General features: G+C 45.2%; 1 protein-coding gene across 1 annotated transcript in view; it reads left to right on the forward strand.

The window, feature by feature from the left end:
* Nucleotides 1-21481, forward strand: part of LOC119446876 (F-box/LRR-repeat protein 2) — a 402862-nt gene that overhangs the window by 374640 nt on the left and 6741 nt on the right. The window contains exons 2-10 of the mRNA XM_037711456.2: nt 7780-7877; nt 8516-8556; nt 8904-8979; nt 13145-13312; nt 15014-15062; nt 15197-15240; nt 15831-15910; nt 18766-18871; nt 20889-20976. Coding sequence (XP_037567384.1) covers nt 7782-7877; nt 8516-8556; nt 8904-8979; nt 13145-13312; nt 15014-15062; nt 15197-15240; nt 15831-15910; nt 18766-18871; nt 20889-20976 — 748 coding nt within the window. The 5' untranslated portion in view covers nt 7780-7781. The remainder of the gene's footprint in view (nt 1-7779; nt 7878-8515; nt 8557-8903; nt 8980-13144; nt 13313-15013; nt 15063-15196; nt 15241-15830; nt 15911-18765; nt 18872-20888; nt 20977-21481) is intronic.

Genomic DNA, 21481 nt, shown 5'->3' on the forward strand with positions numbered 1-21481 from the left:
GTGAACATCTAGGGCAATGGGGAGCATGCTACACAGTGGCGTCATCTGGTTGCTGAAAAGAGAACTGACCCATGTGTCACTTCGCTCGAACGACGGAACTCGCTGCTATAAACTTAGTTTTCGTCACAAGATGCATCAGTTTGTGCTCTACACTCTATGTTTTTGTTGACATGGCATTATCCAGTCAATGATTTACACATTCCCTGTCGGGAGTTTCCTTGTCCTAATGTTTCTCATCCTGCACCATGCATGGAAGCACATTGTTAGTACCGATGCATATGCGGGCCACGTGTACTGTTGGTCAGTCCTGATGTGTGTGTTTTTTTGTGAAGAGACAACAAACTTGACCTAAGGAAACTTCTAGAGGTCTCAAGAAACATTCTCTAATAAATGAAGGAAAATAATTTAAGTGAAGTGTAAACACAAAGGCTTGCTAGGGATGAGAGATTCTAATGTAGATGTAATTCGAGTGAATGGGCTGTTAATTGATGCTTGATCTAGCATCATTTCATTGTGCTCTGCCGTTTTCTTTATTTAGGAAGCACTCAGCTTGGTGCTTATGTAAGTTAATTCGAGTGACATTTAAACACAGGCGCTTGCCATGGGTGGAGGACTTTACAAATGTTTCTCGACGTGAGCACTTGATCAGGCAGTGTTTCACTGTATTCAGCAGCAAATTTTGCTTAAGAAGCATTTGGCATGTGTTTTATTTTCAATCTTGGAGCTTGTCGGTTGCACCTCTTGAGGAAGCTTTTGAAAAATAGAATCTCTTGGCTTTTTTTTTTTTTTTTTACTTTAATCTTTGGTTTTACGAGAGGGAAGTCGAAAATCTGCTGGCTGCTGACCATAACTGGCCTGTTTGTAGATTTGCAAGATGAGCATTGTATGAGAATTAAAAGTGGTGTTTCTAATAGAATTTAAATAATTAAACGATGTTAAAATTTGAAAAATGATTAAGCAGCAAATGTGTGTTGTGACCAAAGTGCAAATTATTTGCACGGCTTCTTTCTTCTTATTTTTTTGTTTTTAATTTGGGTCATTCACAGTAGTTAATTAGTAATGCAGCATGTAAAAAACATGCTGCTGCTGGGAGACTTGATTGACCGACTTGCACATTTCTCCATAGTTTCTGAAATTTCTACCGGACTTACTCAAATACATTAAGAGAGGCGCTGTTGTCATTTCTCAGCACGAGTTGGTAGGCTGGTCGGTTTTACAAACGAAAACATGAGGGCAAGAACGACAGCGGACATGAGAACATGGCATCAGTTAACACTTTCGTGACCGCGGGAAAATCGGTAGTTTTTGGGTAGTCTGGCTATTATTTTTTTTCCTCCCACAGAAAATTATTCATGTTGAAGTGTATGGTATCAAATTGTAGAAGAAGAAATTATCTTTCCAACGGTATTAATTTCAAACAGCATATTTATTAAAAATACTACGAAAAAAATTCTCAAAACAAAAAAATCGCATCAAAAACGAGAAAGATCGATAAATACATCAATGCTGCTTTGCACAAAAAAAATATTTTAGAAATTCGAAATATACATTTTCAAGAAAAGGGATATATGAAATCAGCCTGCAAATATAAGCTCTGTATCTACAAAAGTTCTTGAGGCACACGGGTACACACAGCACTCCGAAGCGCGATTCCAAGGTGCACTCCCGGCCGTCTTCGTGGACAAAACTCAACTCTCTGCGCGACCGCCGGCAAATGATCCTGTCTGAACGACGTTTACATCTTGCAGATAAGAACTGTGACCTTTAGAACACGCCAGAAATCCTTACGTCGATGCGCGGCAGCGATAACACGGTCCGAGAAGAAAGCAAAACTCAACGGCGGATACCCGTCGATGTTCTGGGGCGGTTTGCCACACTTTCGTCGTCCGTACTGAAGTCCGACGAATTGAAGTCGTCTTCCGAGTCTGTGCTGCTACAATCATCTGCAAATTCGAGCCCAGATGCGTCGGAAACCGTCGAAACTCGCCCTTTCCGTGGTGCACATGCGCGCGACGTAGACGCCAAACGACGAGCGCTCGTCACCCCGACTATGCAGGTGCTTTAAAAATCCCCGCGCAGTGAAAAAGAGAAACACAAAGCCGAAACTGATAAAATAGTCTCTCTTTAACCCGCTCGATGGCGCTAGCTGTCCAAAGCGCTCGGAGATGCGCCAAAATTCAAACTTGTACTATCGAGAAAATACTGTCGACGGGAATAGGCGCGGTCACGAAAGTTTTAAGCGTCCTTGTGTCCGTAGCCTTTCTAGTGCTGCTGCTCATGCTAGAAAGGCTACGGACACAAGCTCGCAGTATATCCTTTCTCTTTTTGCAATTTATTTCGACGACAGTGTTATGGAAAAATTGCTGTGTTTTAAAGGGGGCTAAAGAGAAAAATAATTTGAGATGTATTCGTAGAATGCCCTTCCTCGGTACCAATAAAGGCACTTACATTGAAAAGAGGCTTGGTAAGCTAGAAAACACACAAGAACAAAACACAAGCCAGTGGCATCGCCTTGAAGTTCTCACACGAGCTCACTGCGATCAAGTCGAGGACCTTGACGGCATCTGCTCGGACCTAGCAATTTCTTTAATGGTAACGATGGGCTACATTGCATTCTAAAGAGCCAGCAACTGAACTGGGGAAGCTTCAAGAACATTTAATTACTAAGCCGAAATGCCCAAATACAGAAATATACTTCGAAATCTGTAACGTCACAACACTGACACACCCTCACAGCCGTTTCAGCACAGAATTAAAGCAAACTTTGACCTTCGTTTACTTTTCAACAGTGAACCTATTATCACGGAATTAATGGATGGCCAAAGACGCCACCAGAAAGCAAGGACTGGCCGTCGTCTGAGGAAGGGGGGGACTGGGTCTTAGGCCTCCAACCCCCGCCACCCTTGGACCCAATCATGGACACAATAAAGTTTTATCTCTCTCTCCACTCCACCTCAACTCAAGGAAGTAGACAGCAGCACCACCATTTAACAGAAATGCTCACAGTGTTTCAGGATCATCCACAGCAGTTCTTGAGAAGTTTAGTGTCTCTGTCAGTTGAGAGGCGGCGCTGTGCTCGACTTGGTGGCGAGCTTCGAGTCCACGATCTTTTGAGAATGTGGGGGTTATTGTTTCTCTCCAGTGTCTCCCTCTCTGCTAGACTGACTCATTCTTTTCTGTAATTTCCGCAGGTTGAAGAAGAGCAGACGCTGCTGGGAGAGTTGCGCAAGATCGAGCTACGCAAGAAGGAGCGTGAGAAGAAGACGCAAGACCTGCAGAAGCTCATCACAGCAGCGGACAACAGCGCAGAGGCACGGCGTGTCGAGCGCAAGGGCCCCAAGAAGAAGCTCAACATCCAGAAGAGCAGTCGCACAGAGCCAGGGGTGAGCTTCCGTCCGGAAGGGTCTCCGGCGTCGCTGCCCGGCACTGTTGTCTGGTTTTTAAAGACCAACTACAAGCAAATTTCAATTTGGCTATATTGCTCATGAATGAGTGGTACGCACTATTGAAGTCACTTTGTCAAAGCTGTGAGGCTGGTAATTAGCTTAATGTTTTAATCAAGAACCTTTAAATGGTGCCTTAGCAGACAACACTAGTATTTGGTAGTAAACGAATACAATGCCGATCCCAGAAATTTGCATGCATGCTGATCTTGCTGTTTGTATGCTTATGCACCCAGGTGGCACTGGTTCTCAACGTGGTGGGTTCTATGTCATTTCCACGGCATTTCTTTGAGTTTCGATATCAACAACGCCGATCTTTGCAAGTTTTTCGCAATGCATCCGCTCTTATTTCAGCTGTTCATTTTTGCACTGATGCTATTTTTGTGTCTACACATACAGAAATTAGTTTTTTTTTTTTTTTTTTTTTTTTTTTTTTTTTTTTTTTTTTTTTTTTACAGTGTGTGGCCAAAGCCTTCATTGCAGTTGGCCTTTGAAGGGCTGTAAAGTAAAAAAAAAATATATGCAAAGTTGACAGATCATTGCTTTGATAGCTTTTAAGGTGACTTCCTGCTGCATTAGGGGTGAGCACCTCTAGTTGAATGATATCATGTTATCGTAGGAAAAATTCAGAGGCCATAGTGGCACACAGAGCGCATTGTTATGGAATATTTTAGTAATGTTTGCCGCAACATGCCCGAGATGGCCATCCTAAAAGTGCAGATTGTGTTGTTTTTGTCACCGTTGTCGTTGTTGTAGTTCTTGTCGTCGTTGTCAGGCCAGGTATGGATGCTTTCTTTCATACTCAAAGCTTTCCTCCTGAGCGAATGACCCGCAAAGTTTTTTTTTTCTTCTTCTTTTTGATTCGTAAGCATTTCTATGGTTACCCAACGAGAAAACTGTCCAAGTGTCCGTCCGTCCTTCGCGTCAGGCAATCTCTTTCAAGATAGAGCCAGCAGCAATGTTTTCGCCAGTTGTGGAAGAAGACGACAACGAATGCACAAGTGGTGGCACGACTCTGAACGCGTCTCTGTGACCAAGTGACGTGTGCAATCAGGCACGCACTAGGCACACCTTTAGTAAGCCATAAATGTGGAGCAGCCGGGCTTCGGATCAGAATGCCATCAGTGCGTCGCCACCTGCAGTAGTTTGCTTGCCTCATCAGTGCACGTTGCGCCACCTTCCGCAGCAGTTCGTGCGGCCACAGACCTGTCACATTTACCGTAATGGCGCCAAGACGACCACAGCCACTGAGCAGTGCTAGGATTACCAGCAGTGTTGAGTGTAAGCACTCAACACCACATCGTTACTACGAAATGCTTACGCATCATTCAGATAACTCCCCGAGGAGATTCTAGGTAATTTTTCTTAAGGGGGGACGTGGCTTTCGATACCAACTTTCTTATTTCTGTGTGGATTTTTATGAAAATTGGCAGACTTATCAGCAATGTTTTTATGATACTACTGTATAAATTTCATAAAGATATCTTTAGAACTTTTTTATGTACAATATTTTTCTCCTTGTGGCCTTGTTCCAAGCCTGAGTCACTTATAAAATACGATAGAACACTTGTTCAAAGCACTGTGCATTCTAAGATGAATGGTTGAGGTCGTGACACTCTTAGATTTTTTTATTTTCAATGCATTTTTTTTTAGTTCTCATTTTTTAGGAGGTGACTATACCACAGGCCTTTAGGCTGTGAGCAAGTAGTCGAATCGTTAATTGTAGTAAAGTAAAACTGGAAAAGCAAGAGTGTCATGCCCTGGACAGTACATCCAGGAATACAGGGAAAAAAACGGAACTGAAATAGACCTAGTGGTCACAAAGAAATCAGTGGAACAAGCAAAGCAGGAAGCAAGAAAAGTCGTTTTGAGAAAAAGGCTTTCAAACTCAAACTCAGCCTTCAGATGTTTTTGAAATGTTTTATGATGCAACCATCTATGTGAGACATTCATTATTGACCAGAAATCGGTCTCGCCGATTTCTGGTCAATTATGAATGGTCAATTATGAAAACAGCCTGTACAGCTCTCATATTTACATCGAAAATTTTGCGACCTTCCTTTCGCGGTGACAACCACTCCTTCGCGACACCGCCGCAAAACGCGCACGTCAGTATCATTTGCGCTGCTAATCCAGGTCTTGTTCCCAGCTGAACTGAAAGTCCCGGCTGGGAGCACTGCTGGCACTCATCTTTGCCGAGAAGCGCGTTCAGGGCTGTCATTTGAACGATAAGAAACTCCCCCGCTTCTTCCGTACTGGCAAGCACCTTCACCTGTCAGTTCCATTTTCCGCGCGGTCGCAGACAACGAACTTAGTTTTGCTTGCACTTTCACGGCGACCTCTCGGGATGCTTCGACCGATACAAAATGCGGCTCCAGGCGTGCCTGAACGGTGCCGCCCGTACTTGTGGACGGCGTAGCAACATCGTGCGAAGTGCCGAGACGAGAACCAGAAACATCCGAGGCGCGATCGGTGGATGCATCCGACGATGTGGAACGCGGCACGACAAGCTCAACTCTCGTGACAAACATCTCGTGCTGCTCGCAGGAGATGTTTCGCCCGCGAATGAAGTGCCAGAGAGCGACTCCTCAACATTGTCGACACAAGTAGGCATTCCGGCCGCATGTGAAGTGCTCGGCGGCGGCTCCTGCATGGCATCATCGGCACGCGTACGCATCCTGGCCGCGTGTGGAGTCCTCGGCTAAGCGTCTGTGACTTCTTTGCTATGCTGCACAGTACTGCCAGGCGACCTTGAAGCAGTCTTTTTCACCGTCGGCGATTTTCGCTTACGAGTGCCGTAAACATGAGCCGTCTTGTACTTCAGCGGTCGCCGACCCATGGTCAACTTCCGAAACTACGCCCCGCAAGCGCTACTGATGAATGCGTCGAGCCGTATGTCTAGAGTAGCGTATCACAACACAAACCAGCTTCCGAAACTACGCTCCTCAGGATATGTCCAGAGGCGCATATCACAACACAAGTCAGCTACATTCCGCAAGTACTGGCGATCCTGACGAGCTGAGATGCCAAGAGGCGCTTATCACTTGTGGAGTCCGCTGCCGAAACTACGCTCCGTACGTGCTCACGGAGATGGCGAGGCGATTGTCAGACGCGCGAGTCACGGGCGATATCAGATGAAAGCTTCTTCAGAAAAGCTTTTTTTTTATATATATACACCGCACATACAGACGAACACCGCACGCCGAGAGGCGCGGCAGGCCTGGCGGCGCGGTAGCAGAAGACGCGCAGCGCCAACGAGACCAATGGCGAAGCTCCAATTGGCCACGTGACGGCCGTGGCCAATCGGAGGCCTCGGAACGGCCTTGAATCATTTGCTTTTTGTGCGCTTGCTTTTGAATGGAGGAGATGGCAGAGCGGCAAATTTAAAGACGGAGAAATGCGCTTTCCAACAAGGGCAAAATGGCGGCGCTCGGTTGCGCCGTTGCGGAGATATCGCGGCTCGAAAAACGCCGTTTTTTCGCGATTTCCGCTGAATTTTTTTGCGACGTTGGCTGATACAAAAATTTTTTTGAGCACTTCTACGCGGTTTTCAGCGTTCATATTTCGGAATCAGATAAAAAAAGAGTTATAGAAACGGAATATATGCTTTTCAAAAAATTGATTTTTTGGTCATTTTTCGCGATACGAAAGCCGCGTCCCCCTTAAAAGGTGCAATGTGCGGGCTTTCCTTCGAGGCCTGTTTGGAACCACATATAGGGCAAATGTGCAGTGTGATGACGTGTGCTATACGCGTCGTCACACTATACAGACGCGTGCAGCGTGATATACAAGTATTGCAGTCTAGGCCAACGTAGGTCCTTCTTTCAGCAGTACACTACTTTTTTAGCTTCTACAATATGTAAATTTACTGTTTCTGTGCATATGAGGGGGTGAAAGAAGCTCACTTGTGGACTGTCATTAAATGCAGGTGTCTCAAACTCTTATGTGGTGTCGGACCGCACATACACTACAGCTGCATTCGGCCCACATTGTGGGGCCTTTAAGAAGCAGGAGCAAGTGGCTAAGCCTCGGGCAGCATAGATATATCATGACATGGCTGAAAGCTTGAGAGAGCCATGCAGGCTTCGTATAAGGTTCGGCGAGCCACTTATTTTGAGACTCCTGACATGGTGTACCAGGATTACCCTTTCACATCAATAAAGTGCTGGCAGCCAAGCTTAGTGCTTTGAAAACCGAGAATTAGCATCAAACCTGTAGCGCAATTACGAATACAGTGCAAGTTCTTGCATGAAAATTATTGGGAAGACAGAGTAAGCTGTCTGTTGTAGTGTATACTTAACTATTGCTAGGCTAACTTGTGATGCGGACCCTGCAGGCATGCTGTGCCCTAACCTGGAGTACCTGGATGCGTCTGGTGTGCAGCTGACCAATGTGTCTGTCCAGCAGCTCGCCCAAAAGTGCCCAAAGCTCAAGGTTGGTGAATGATTCAGTGCGGTACAATATTTTTTTGTTTATGACAGATTGGCAGTTGCACTTTGGGTTATGTTTTAACCATGCTTCATATAGAATGAAAGATTTTTTTGTGTTTTATTATTGATTGCGGCAACCTCAACCACTCTCAAAATTTGCGTTAAAAAGTTGCATAATAAAGTTGCGTAAAAAAAAAAGAAAGGCAGCCTCTTGATACCACAGGGAGAATGTGTAACATGCATGGGACAGGGCATGTGCTTGTAATGAAGCAAGAGAAAATGTCGTAAGGGCACAAATGCACAGAACTTTCTAAACATCTACTGCATAATATGCTTCATATGCAAGCCTTGGTCTATGTACGAGTGGTCTTACATAAATACACATTGCTTTATGCAAGAACATAGTTTTAAAAATAGCTGTGGTTTGTGTTGAAACCGTAATATTTTCATGGTTTATTTTGCTGGATGATGAGTAGTATCCCCGCACATTGCAGTCGCGGTTGCATAACATTTGAATGACTATAGTCTGAGCTGCACAGAGTTTGGATACATTGTAGTTAAATTGATACTGTAATTTTGTCCTGTCTTTCTGCAAGGCTTATTGAGCTAATGCGGTACCTTGTCGTTTGTTACCTTTTTCAGACTGTTTTGCTGAAAAGGTGTAGCGACGTCGGGGAGAAAGGGTGAGTCCCTGAGTATGCCCTGCATTAGTGTTTCTGCGCATACGCAGTGCGCTTGTTGTGCTGTACCTCTTGTGTTTGTAATGTTGTGCCAACAGTTTTGAAAACAGTGACACAAGCTTCTGTTGCTTGTCCATTAATTCATACTAATTTTATTGATATTGCTACACGCGTGTGGTATTTGATTGTTTGACCGAGGCGCGCGGGCGCCTCGGTCAAACAATCAAATACCACACGCGTGTAGCAATATGACCTGGGATTCTTTTCTTGTTTGTGTGTATGTAGTGTTGCTGTGCATATCTTATTTTATGTAAACATGTTCAGTATAATTTAAATGTCTTTTTTTTCAGGCTTTGGTGGCTTCTTCATCTGTGCAAATATTTAGAACATTTGGACTTGACTGAATTGCACAAGCTATCTGGTCAGGTAAGAAACTTACATTATAGTAAAACCTCGGTAATTCGAACTCAGCTGGATTGCAAGAAACCTTGAAATTAAACGTAGTACTTTCGAATTAACTGAGAAAAGGAATTTAGAAAGAAAAATGGCAGAACTGCGCAACACAAGCTTGTCATGCTTATTTTCCTCGTAGCATGACTACTCGTAATCACTTGTAGGTCAATTACTTGTAAATAATGCAGGATTGCTTGATACGGTAGTTTGCTCCACCAAAGGTCACGATCTCTAGCCTGCTAATCATGCGCAGTGTCTCGCAGGCGCCACTGCTACACTCAGTGAAGCTGTGGACGATGTTCAGGGACTCAATAACTATTGCTAAAGTGGGCACATGATTGTGCTAATTATCGTCATTGCCATCGCCTACTTGCACATTGTCAGTGACTTTGTCTTACGTGAAAGTGTACGATGCCTGTACATCCGCTTCCATCTTCAAGTAGTCGACGAAGCCTAGTCGGCCTGGTTTGTCACTCTTTGTTGCTGTCTTCGTTCGTACACTATCGGAAATATGCACGTGGCTGAGATTTTTCATAGAGCAGAAATCGTACGCACACAACGCACCAGCAGTGGAGAAAACATGACAACACGACAAAACATGCGACGCAGGTAGCATTTACATAGAAAAGGCCAGAAGCGGAAAAGCAGAAGTACCATCTTTATTCTGACGATGATGATGATGCTCTGACTTGCTTCTTTGTAGCAGACGGAAACACCTACAATCAATGGGCACCGTCAGCTGTACAGGTTATCAGCACCCACATCGTGGAATCAAGCGCTTACTTAAATTTCAGTCCCAGTGACAGCTCTTTCGGAGTCTGATCTAAAAGGCCATGCATTTACTGTATTTACCATATTTTTCTGCATATAACTTGCCATGGCGTATAACCCGCAACCCCAATAACAACAACCTGGGGAAAAAAAAGAAGAAAGCCGCCGCGCGTGTAACCCGCGGAAACAACTGCGTACAACAACGCTCAAATTCATTGCAAGAACAGTCTCCATTCGCCGATTCATGACTCATCTGCGCTGTATCTTCAGCCAGTGGCTCATTACCTCCCCTTCTTTGGTGATGCTGATAAAGCTGGATTCAAATGATGGACTTGATTGTGGTCGAACTAGTCTCTTAACATGTGACGTGAGTCGGATCACTTCACACCTGGCATTCACGCGACAGAGAATGACAGCGCGTACGGAGCAGTTCATGCATGGGCAACGGCGACGGAGCAAATGTGACAAAGCCGAAAATCACCACGGTGAAATGGCTCTCCACCGTATCGTGAAGCGCTTCGCATGAACTAAGGCAGCGCCGCGGGAACAGATGATGTACGAGTTTGCTGGCGTTGCATGCACTATTCGCTTACTGAATGCTAAATGGCGACTCGTAAAGAGGAGGAGAAGGGAGTTTGAACATGCAGACGTGGGGAGAGGGGGAAGCTGTGGCTTCACGGCAGCGCAGCACGCACTGCCGTGAAGCCACACCTCAAGACGAAATTTGCATATGTATAACCCACACCACAATTTTACTGTTAAATTTTAAACATTTTTGGTCCGCGTTATGTGCGCGAAAATACGGTACACAAATCTAACATGCACTTTTTTCAGAGAAAATAAGTCCGAAAATTGGCTGCACGTTACAATGGGATATAAAGCCAAAACCGTGTTCACGGCATTGGCAATAATCTGCTGTCAGAGCCGTCAGACAAAGCGTCATAGTCATCACAAGAAGGTAACAGAGAACGTATTTGTGAAGGTGGTTACGAGTTAATTTTGTGCTTGACTACGATCTGTAGCGGTATTCTCAATCAGTTATGTTCTGAGATACTATCACTTTTATCGACTTGGTGCCGGATGCGTCGGCATATACAGCTGCCGGCGTTTCTGGTGCTGTGCCAAGCTCACTATCTCTGCACAGTGCCAAGAACGCTCTCAGCCGCATACTTCAAGATGTCCGATGCAGAGTCTGATAAAATCTTGCGAAAGTGATAGTACTAGTAGTATTTCCGAAAGTGATTGCTTGAGAATACCACTCGTATGTGCTTTGTATCTGTGGCGAGTATAGTGTAAATGGCAACGCCAACATGCCGCCTACATTATGAAAACTCATTTTAAAAAACACTTGCCTTCGGTGAAAGTAAAGTCTGCACATCTCGTTTTTTTCTGATTACGAAAGTGAGTGAGGGGCATGTTTTTTAAATAAATTGGGCGCAGCTTACATTCAGCTGCACTTTTATTTTCTTTCTTTAAACCTGCTAAAGCTGAGTGCGCATTATATTGGGAGGCGCGTTAGAATCGTACAGTAGGTACTGCAACTGCTTGAAGCAGTCAACATTAGAAGCAGATGCAGGAGCCAGAAACATGTCATGACCGCCATATTTTGTTATTATAAACTGAGATCAATTTATTGAAGTGTTATTGTATTCACATTTAGGGGTGCTCACAATAGCTTTTGGAACATTGAAGGCATGACAAAAGCAGGATTTCACCAAGTCTGAGGTGTGCAGCTGGTATAGAAAGGTTCATATGCGAGTTCACTATGCATTACTGCTTGATTGATGAAATTTAATGCTGCAAGGCAAATCAGGGAACGAAACAGCAAATGCAGCATTGGAGTTCTCCCAAAGATTGGTACAGTAAAAGCTCGATGATACGAATCTCACGGGGTCACGAAAAATATTCGTATTAGCCGAAATTCGTATCATCGAAACACAATTAAAACTACTGTCGAATCTCCGTAATTCGAACTCGAAGGGACCCGAAAATTTGTTCGAATTAAAAGGACATATTTTTGAAGTATTCGTGCACCATAGCACGATGCACGAACGGTGCGAGTCGTGAAATATCGCGGCACGCAAGCGCATAGCAAGCGCTGGCCACGAAACTGCCCACGCCGGCTAACGGTTGCTTCCCGATAACGACAGAAAACGAAGCTTCAGGGAGCAAGCGGGTGGCGCCGGCACACGGGTGCGCGCGGAGACCGTCGAAGGTGAGGGAGGAGGGCGGCAGGGAAGCGGATTTGGCCGCGTCAACTCCGCCGCTTCGGTGGCTCCCCTCGCCCTCCCTCTCAACTCCCTCGTAGCTCTCTCACCTTCGGCTCCGTGCGCACATCTCCGTGCGCGCCCGCCGCCGTGCTGGCGCCAGCTTATTTTAGCCGCCCCCTGAAGTTTCGTTTTCTGCTGTTATCGGGAAGTGAGCGTTTGCGGGCGTGGCAGTTTCGTTGGCCCGACTTTGCCTCCGCCGCTGCTTCCCTCTGCGCTGCTGCCGCAGCGTGCAAGGTCAACATGTGACTAGAAAATAGAGGAGAAGGGTTCACTGCCATTTTATCCGCGTGGCTGAGACGTAGGCACTAGTGTGTGCTGGAATACGGTTGTCTAGAACACTCTAGTCGGCACGTATACGCTTGTTCCGGCGCGATGCAGAAACGGCGACCTTGCAATTTGAGAGAGGGGGAAATTTCCGTCGCGGGTTCTTTTTTTTTTTTTTTTTTTTCCCCGTTCCATCGTGCGCGGCATTGAGGGGTCTCTCCTGAGCTTTTGCTCTATGGCGGTATCGGAGCAATGCCGGTCGGAGGCGCCGCCACGTTATTTGGCGCGCTGCCAAGAGCATTGTCGGTGCGCGGTATGTTCGAAATAAGCGTGTTCGAATTAACGAGATTCGACTGTAGCTAAATTAAAGAGTCAGAGGTGAACTCACTCAGGCACGTGTACGTAAAAAGTATTTATTTCTTGAAGCGCCACCGCTTCAAACTCTTCGCGCCTAGTCGCGGAGTCCGCGCTGTCCGGCGCCGCGCCTCCGCACCAAAAGAGAAGGAGAGAAAGCGCGTGACTGCGCGCTGTTCTCTTTCGCGGCCGTCGGTGGGGCGGCGTTTATTCATATCAACCGACGCAGGCTGAAAATCTATTCGTAACAACCGTTCTCTAGCACGTTGCAAAGTAATGGGGCTCGGCCGGGACCACAGAAAAATTCGTATCATCCGGAAATTCGTATTAGCCGTGATCGTATCATCGAGCTTTTACTGTATACCACACTGTTGTGTACTGTTGTAAGATTTCGTGTGACTTGGTGCCGAGACGCGTCAAGGATATGGCTGCTGCATTCTAAGGGAAATTACGTGCATTCCTGTCTCTGCCGCATGCAGTGTTTCCACATGGCAGGAGTTCGGTTGCGTCGTCTCGTGCTTCGTGGCTGTTCAGGCTTGACAGCTACGGGGCTCTCCAAGATAGCCACCAAGTGCTGCTTCCTGTCGGAGCTGACGCTGAGCGACTGCCTCCAGATATCGGACCACGACCTGCTTCTGCTGTGCCAGGTGCAGTCAGATGCCCTTATTTGCCATTTCTTTTCATACAGATGTTCCTTGTCACTGACTGAGCAGTTAGTCAGACCCGCATATACTAGTTAGAACATCGTCCGAGGAGTTCAAGCGCAACGCTACAGCTTGCTATCGCAGTCACTGCTTTGACCTTCGGGCAAAATTGACAATTTTTTGCTGATAGCAAATGTACAGGGCATGCTACAAGTAGAACCTTGGTGATACGAATCTCACGGGGTTACGTGAAATGTTCGTATCACCCAAAATTCGTATCATCAAAACATACACAAAATCAAGAAAGAATGAATTCATTTTTACCAGCGAAAATTCCTAATAGTGGAACCCCGTTGATACCTTCCTCACTGTTGCGTTTTCCCGGCTACTACGCGTCCTGACCTAAATCCTACATTGACTTCCATGTAATAAGTTCCCCTTGATACGTCGCCAATCTGTAATTTCCCTGCATCTTACGTTGCGTTTGAATGTGGCGGTCACATAAATTTAGCAGTGCAGCCAGCTTGTACATTGCAACAAGTGACCAGTGCGTTGCAACAAGCGGCCGGCACATAGCCGATACGGCGCGGCCGCTGCATCACATGGCCGTATCTTGAAAGCGAACTCCGACATGCGCAAAGTGCAAGCCCGCGCACGCCTCATTTCAAAATGATCTGCGATGTTGACAAAGTGCGCCTAGTGCCGGATAGCTTAGAATGCGCTGTGCATGACCAGACGGAAGTACGTAATTATCAAAATTTGAAAGCACATTTTTGCTTACTTCAGCTTGTTTATGAAACTATGTCAATAAATATACACAGTAACAGTAGGAAGAAGCGCACTGATCAGAACACTCTTCTTGATTGATGTTGGCGATTGACCAATAGCTGCCCCATATGGGAATCTGCTATATTACGAAATAAAGCAGCCCGAAAAGAGTGAGGAGTAGGCACGTTTGAGAAAAAGTGACTGTGAACTTCGCTTGCGAGCTCCACGCACCACACACTATTGCAAAATTGGGCTGAGATGTTCACAGCAGCGCATGCTATCCGCGGACTGTGTTTTTTCACCAAGCCCGAGGGGTGGTTCAGGACCCCTTTAAACCCGAGTACACTCCCCTTGAACTTGAATAAGCCCCATGGCCCACCCGCAGCTTCTCATTCGCACAACGACCACTGGCCCTTGGGTCATCCCAGATGTCTTCAACGCACATCACCAGCTATGGGACTTGACTTTGGTCGCACAGTGTTCACTCTGTTTCTCTTTTCCTGTTTCTGTTGCCCCTTTCCCTCACCCCAGTGTAGGGTAGCATACCGGACACTCATCTGATTTACGTCTCTTCCTTTCCTCTCCTTGCTTTCTCTCTCTCTCTTAAACCCGAGAAAATTGGGTGTGCATTAGATTCGGAGGCGAGTTTGAATCGAGTAAATAGTACAATGATTGTAATTGGTTACTTTTTTTTCTGTAACGTGTACAAGTCTGATATATACACACCTCATTCTCATTTAAGATGTGTCATTTTAGGTGTCTGTGCACTGTAATAAATGTTTAATTTTGCTAGGGTGGTCATAAATATTTCACTTTCTGCACAGCTTACACTTTGTCTAATTGTGTTTGTGGTGCCTTTCTGCCCAAAGCACCTACAGAAAAATAGTAATATTTTTAGCTGCTGCCTCTTTTTATTTTTTCTCCTTATGCAACCAGAACCTGAGGGCACTAAGGGTGCTCCACCTGTCGGGATCATTCCTCAATTGTAAGCAGGCTTTTGAATTATTCTTCTTTGCATTGTTAGATGTATGGTTTTCTGTACTGCCTTGCATATGTTGGTGTTCACAGTTTACTAGTGGCTGATTGGCTGTCTCTTATTTTTAATTTTTCCCCCTGCAGTGACTGGTGACAGTATTGGCGCCATTGGCCACTTGCCCCTCTTGGTAAGCAGCTAGTGGAATTGTTAACTTTACTGTGATATTTATTTTTCGCTCAAAAAAAGAAGAAAAAAAAAAATGTTCTCTCACTTACTGTTGTTTCTAACCTACCCTTGTTTCTCTTTATTTTATTCCTTGCATATATTTTTCTTTCTTTTTTTTTTCTTTCTTTTTTCTTTTTTTCTTTTTTCTATTTTTCTTTCCTTGCATATATTTTTCATAATCTTTTTTTTCATCCGTTCGGAAATTTATACAGCAGCATAGTTTTTCTTCATAAACTTCACTCCTTACCCTCCCCTTTTTAATAGTTTTCATGCAACACTTCATTGTTGTAACTGTCGCATATTATTTTTTGAGTTTTTAATTGCGAGCTTTCTTTCTTGAGGTCGTCTTCATCTTCTTTTCTCTTCATTACTTTTTTTATTTTTACTACCATTGATTAGTTCTGAAATACATATTGTCTTCGTGCACAAGCAAGGCCAGTGTAGGCTTGTAGAAGATGTCAAGATATGCTGTGTGTATCACACAAGCAAAAAAAAAAAAAACAACGAAACTGTTATATCTCTCTCCCTCTTTTGTTTTGCTTGAAAATGCAGGAGGAACTAAATTTGAGTCACAACAAGGTTGTCAACGACGTGGTCATCGGAGCCATATGCGCAGGCTGTACCAAGCTGAGGTCAGTCAGCAGCTTCCTAAAATGTGGGCTTTCTTACAAGCATTGTAGCATAGTAGCCCAGCGAATGCAAATAAACTGCAGGGGCAAAATGTTTGCTTATTTATGCAAGGATAGGCACTAGCGCAGAGTCTGTACTGTTTCTGAAGTCAAGTGAAACAACATTTTAACCAACGGGAACACTCAACTCTTTTGCGTCTCCTGACATTTCTCTGTGTGGGAGTTCAAATGTCCTTGTATGCAAGGACGCAGCACACAGTAGTGGGAACATACATAAAGCGTACTTACTGCCGCCTCCCCCACCCCCCCCCCTTTTTTGTCATCAAGCCAGCCAGCCAAAATACAAGAAATAATTCCTTGATGGAGACACACTGAAGGATTAAGCAAGTTCGATGCACTGCACAAGGTTACCGTGCAAATGTTTGCCCATGTGGGAAACCGCATAGTCGTTTGTGGGTCCCATCCTACGAACGAAAGTGCGTCTGAGTGATAATTTTCGGCCATGACGTTGCCATGCACCTAAGCCAAACAGGAAGCCTTTCCTGGAACAGTCCCTTGAACCACACCAAGGAGCATGTAGTCCATCTGCGCATGCTGCCATCCTGCAGCTGAAGAGGATGAAACTAGTTGCTCTCACACCCGAGTTGTCCGTGCCTGTGAGATGGAGCTCTTGTTAGAACTGTGTGTAGCACACCGACTCCCACCATTGCATGTGTGTCATGCGGCGAAACCGAACGCCGAAAGATGCGGGAAACATGCCGCGAAGACGAATGTCAGGGGACGTGGGAGAGTTCAGTATCCCTGCAAACACTGTCATGATGTTTGTTTTGAGATTTGCTAATGCAGCCTGTGTGGTTTTTAACTTTTCAATTGCGCATGGTGTTGAACAGTAGGGGGTGTGTGTCTTCCTCTGTCCTGCTTGCTTTGTTTAAATCATTAAAGAGCACAAATAAGTTGGTACAATAAAATGCTGTGCAGTTCGGAATACTAATGCATATACAAGAGAAGAAGCACGGAGGGGTGCAGTCTCCTGGCTGGCTTTTTATTTATAAAGTCACAGTAGGACCATTAGACCACGGGAAATATTCTAATAAGGCATAGTTTCGAATTATACACACAGAATAAAACCAGAAAAGCAAGTGAGGAATTTGTTACATAGCCATATTGTCACGTAGTAGTGACGCTGAAGTAAACAGTCGTAAAACTGTGTATGACGAAACTGATTCTTTATTGGGCGAACCTTTGCCCACAAAAGCAAGCTACACTCGAAGCACAACAAAAGCGGCGAAGCGCGTCGGCTTTTATACCTGAGTCATCGAAGGTTCCAGATTAATCCCTGATGCCCGCGTGTCTTCCAGAAAGTTCTAGACAATTCGCGTCGGTCATACAATCATATAACATAAGCGTCGGTGAAAACAGGCAACGGAAAGAAGCATCGATAACGTTCTAGAAACTTCCGATACAGGCGCGTCCTGCGCCGAGCGATAACATTTAACATTTGTTAGCCGGTGGAAAGCGGTCACCGGTGAACGATAATCATGTATACGTGTCAATACCCTCCCCTTAAAAAGCATCGTCCCGATGCTACAAACACGAAAGCGAAAACAAAACAATGCGTAATAAACAACAAACAAACAAACAAAAAAAACAATAACAAAGTAACGAAGTACCTAAGGTCGTCAGCGGGCGTAGAAAGGTTTAAGACGCACCACATGGATGACTTCAGGTCATGCCCGGCGCCGCTGTGATTGCGAAATGCCGTCTGGCACGACCTCATAGTCCAGTGCGCCAATACGTCGGATTATCTTATATGGTCCGAAATAGCGACGCAACAGTTTCTCGCTGAGTCCTCGTCGGCATATGGGAGTCCAGACCCAAACACGGTCGCCGGGCTGGTACTCGACGTAACGTCGTCGTAGATTGTAGTGTCGGCTGTCGGTCCTCTGCTGGTTCTTGATGCGCAGGCGGGCGAGCTGTCGACCTTCTTCGGCACGCTGCAAATAAGTGGCAACGTCGAGATTTTCTTCGTCAGCGACGTCTGGTAGCATGGCGTCAAGCGTCGTTGCCCTCAAAAGCAAGCTACACTCGAAGCACAACGAAAGCGGCGAACACAGTCGGCGATCGTCGAAAATCTGATCAGCGGCGAAGCGCGTCGGCTTTTATACCTGAGTCATCGAAGGTTCCAGATTAATCCCTGATACCCGCGTGTCTTCCAGAAAGTTCTAGACAATTCGCGTCGGTCATACAATCATATAACATAAGCGTCGGTGAAAACAGGCAACGGAAAGAAGCATCGATAACGTTCTAGAAACTTCCGATACAGGCGCGTCCTGCGCCGAGTGATAACGTTTAACATTTGTTAGCCGGTGGAAAGCGGTCACCGGTGAAAGATAATCATGTATACGTGTCAATATGTCATTTTTATTTAGCCACCGCACATTTATGTTAGGCACTGATCAATAATTTGTGATATGCAGGTTGTCTACTTAACTCATTTGGCATCTTGGAATCATTTAGATTGTACCCAAGAATTATGGGTACAATCACTGTGGTCAATAAATGCAGGGGTCGAGATAAAGAGCATATTTTATGAGCAATACGAGTGCATTTTGGTCGTCATTTTATACGCAGGTTATTTTATGCAAATTATTCAGGATATTGAATGTAACAGTGTCAAATTGGGGTCTGTTACACTGACAAGCGTGCGGAGAACTTGTGCCAGTTTATGGTTATTCTGTCTGTGTTCCTTCTTGTGCAGTATATAAATGTGGTACCTTACCAAGTTGTCAGGATGACTAAGTAGAAAGTGCATCATTGTGGAACTAGTCTTTTGATGACATGAGGCACATGTAATGCAGGTTTCTGGACATCACCGGTTGCCACCAGGGCATCACTGACGTTGCGCTAAGCCACCTGTCACGGTGCCCTGGATTGCGCCAGCTAAAGCTGAACTACTTGGGACAAGTAAGCCCAGTTTGATGTCTGGTGTTACAAGCTTTCCCGTATTTATATTTTATTTGTGGGGCTGGCTTGGCCTGTAGGTAACAATGCTCATGCAGTGCTTGAGGTTCTAGGTTCCTTTTTCTTTTTTTGTATCACAGCATTAGGCTCCGTGATGAAACGTTGGCTTTAAAATCTCGTTGAGTTTTACGAGGGCAGTGAGTAGTTATGAGTCTTGTGTTGTTGTCCCCCTCTTTTTTTTTATTGCTAAATTTTTTGCTAAACTATTTTATATTATGGATTACCGAAATCTCCCAAAGATACAACCTACTCAGTGAATTTGACCAGTATTTTAACAGTAACAGGGCCCTTTGTTTTAATGCTAAGCATTCTTTGGCTCGTCCCAGACACTCTATGTTAGATAGGTAGGTGTGTAGGTTCTAGTGTCACCTCATTTTATAAAAAGAAATTTCAAGTGTCCAAGAGTGGGACTGAACCTCTGATGTTGAACAGAGCAGCTCCATGCTCTAACTGTTAAACCACAATTGCATGCATGTTCCTCTCATGCCATTGCCAGCTAGCTCTTTGAGACGTCTGGCGTATGCGCAACGTCACATAGCACGAGCTAGAGCACGTGTGTGCGCGCTAGTTTCCCTTTGGCCACAAGCTTGCCACTCTCTCTCTTGCGTTGTGAGCAGGAGTGTGGGAGTTTCTTCATTCTTACCTTCTTGCATCTAACACTTTGAAATGCTGTGTTAGACTGCACCACCTTCGGCATCGACCGATGTTGTCGCAGAACAGGTTGTAACGTTTCCTTCCTGAGTTGAAAAAGAAACTGTTCCAACGTTGTCGCCGTCATACTGCCATCGTCGTCGACACCGTGTTGCTTCTGTCGTCCCGCACAAGCTCCCATCAAACACAACTACTTGCTTTACATGAACATGTTACTCCATCTGGTTACTCTTTGAGGAAACCCAAGCAGTGCTGAATAGCCAGTTACCTGCAAATTGCTTCGCATAACATTAATTCCCACAGTGCGTGGGATCTGCGTAATTTTAGGTGGAGCCCAATTTAGGTGAAGCTGCTTCTATGAAAATGGGGTAAGGCCCAGCACTGCCCCGAAAGCAGCTTCCAGAAGCAAAGAGGCAAAATTACACATTGAAAGCTCTCGAATGATAACATAAAGGCTTTGACCAGAGCACCGTTTGTCATCCATGGAAGTGTGGGCAACATTCCAGATTGACACACTCAGATGTTCACATCAAGGCATTGCTGCCCAGGGTTGTGTTTCAGTCATTCTGGAAGTTCAGACTATTTCGAATTGTGTGCTTCCACTGCCATGCTGGGAGCAAGAAACAAAAAACAAAAGAATAAAGCTCCTTACATGGCCACATTCTGGTGCTAACGGCAAACACGTGGATCTTGCAGCATATGTCTAATCAGAATCCAATCTAATATATGCGAACCTGTCCTGCATGTGCCAATTGTCCACATACGTTTTGTACCTATGATCTCCTGAAGTATGTTTTAAGATCTATGCAACGTATCCTAACATCGTTATTTTGAAGAATGCGAACAGTTTTAGGGTACCATATTTATACTCCATTCTAAAGCGCCTTTTTTTTTGGGGGGGGGAGTTTACGAAAAGAATACGCTCGTTTTGTGAAATAATAAACCAGACCTGTGATAGTGCCATGCTATTGTCGTTGCCACTCAAAAGTTTCTCTAATCCAATCCACACATTGCTGTAGGGTTGCTAATCTCGTGAAGAAAGGAAAATGACTTACCTAGAGTGATCGTCATGTGACAGTTCTGAGCCTAGTCACTATTCTAGACTCTATCAAACTTTGCCATGCTGTTGAATTCATCATCTTATCATCTCTGATTGGATGAAAGTTTGGTGCACATTCCCATCCAGCCATTACTGTATTATCTTGGCATTTGCAGTTGTAGTCTCAGTGCCTCGAGAGTGGTCATGCATTTGTCTGTGTAATACACAAGTGCTGTGTCTTCGTTGATTTATCTCCGGCTGCCTTGACAGATCACGGATTCCGGCCTGGGTAGCCTGTCGTGCCAGGGTTTGCTGCACAGTATTGAACTTCGTGGATGCCCGCAAGTGTCCGATGGAGGTTAGTGTTTTCTTTCAAAGTACACTCAAGCCTTGTTATAAATGAGATTGCATCCGACGTGCAGACATCTTGGCAAGATTAATGGCCGGTACAATGGCAGGCAGCTGGCCAGCCATTGCTGAACGGTCCTGAGCCGACCGCGGTGTTTGCCGGAGTGCCAAAAACTCTCTGCTGGCTGGGTGTTGCACAGCACACCATTGTGGGAAGCTTCATGGTAGTGAACTCTTTCCTTAAGAAAGAGTGCACTTTCGCAAATTGTGCAAGCAGCCGGAAATAATTGCGTGCAGCGTACTGCTGCACGCACGACTTGCGTACAGTGCACTGCCACACACACGTGTTGCCGCAGCAAAGTACGTTATATTTACCCCCCCTGGAAAAAATTTGCCCAAATATTTGTCTGTTGTAGACGATAGTCCGTTGTAGCCGGGTCCGTTAAAAGCAAAATTGGTTGCATTGATAATATAGGCAGACCAAACTCAGTGAGCAGAATAGTCTGTTTTATCTG

Source organism: Dermacentor silvarum, chromosome 3, assembly GCF_013339745.2.
Source record: "Dermacentor silvarum isolate Dsil-2018 chromosome 3, BIME_Dsil_1.4, whole genome shotgun sequence".
Taxonomy (NCBI): domain Eukaryota; kingdom Metazoa; phylum Arthropoda; class Arachnida; order Ixodida; family Ixodidae; genus Dermacentor; species Dermacentor silvarum.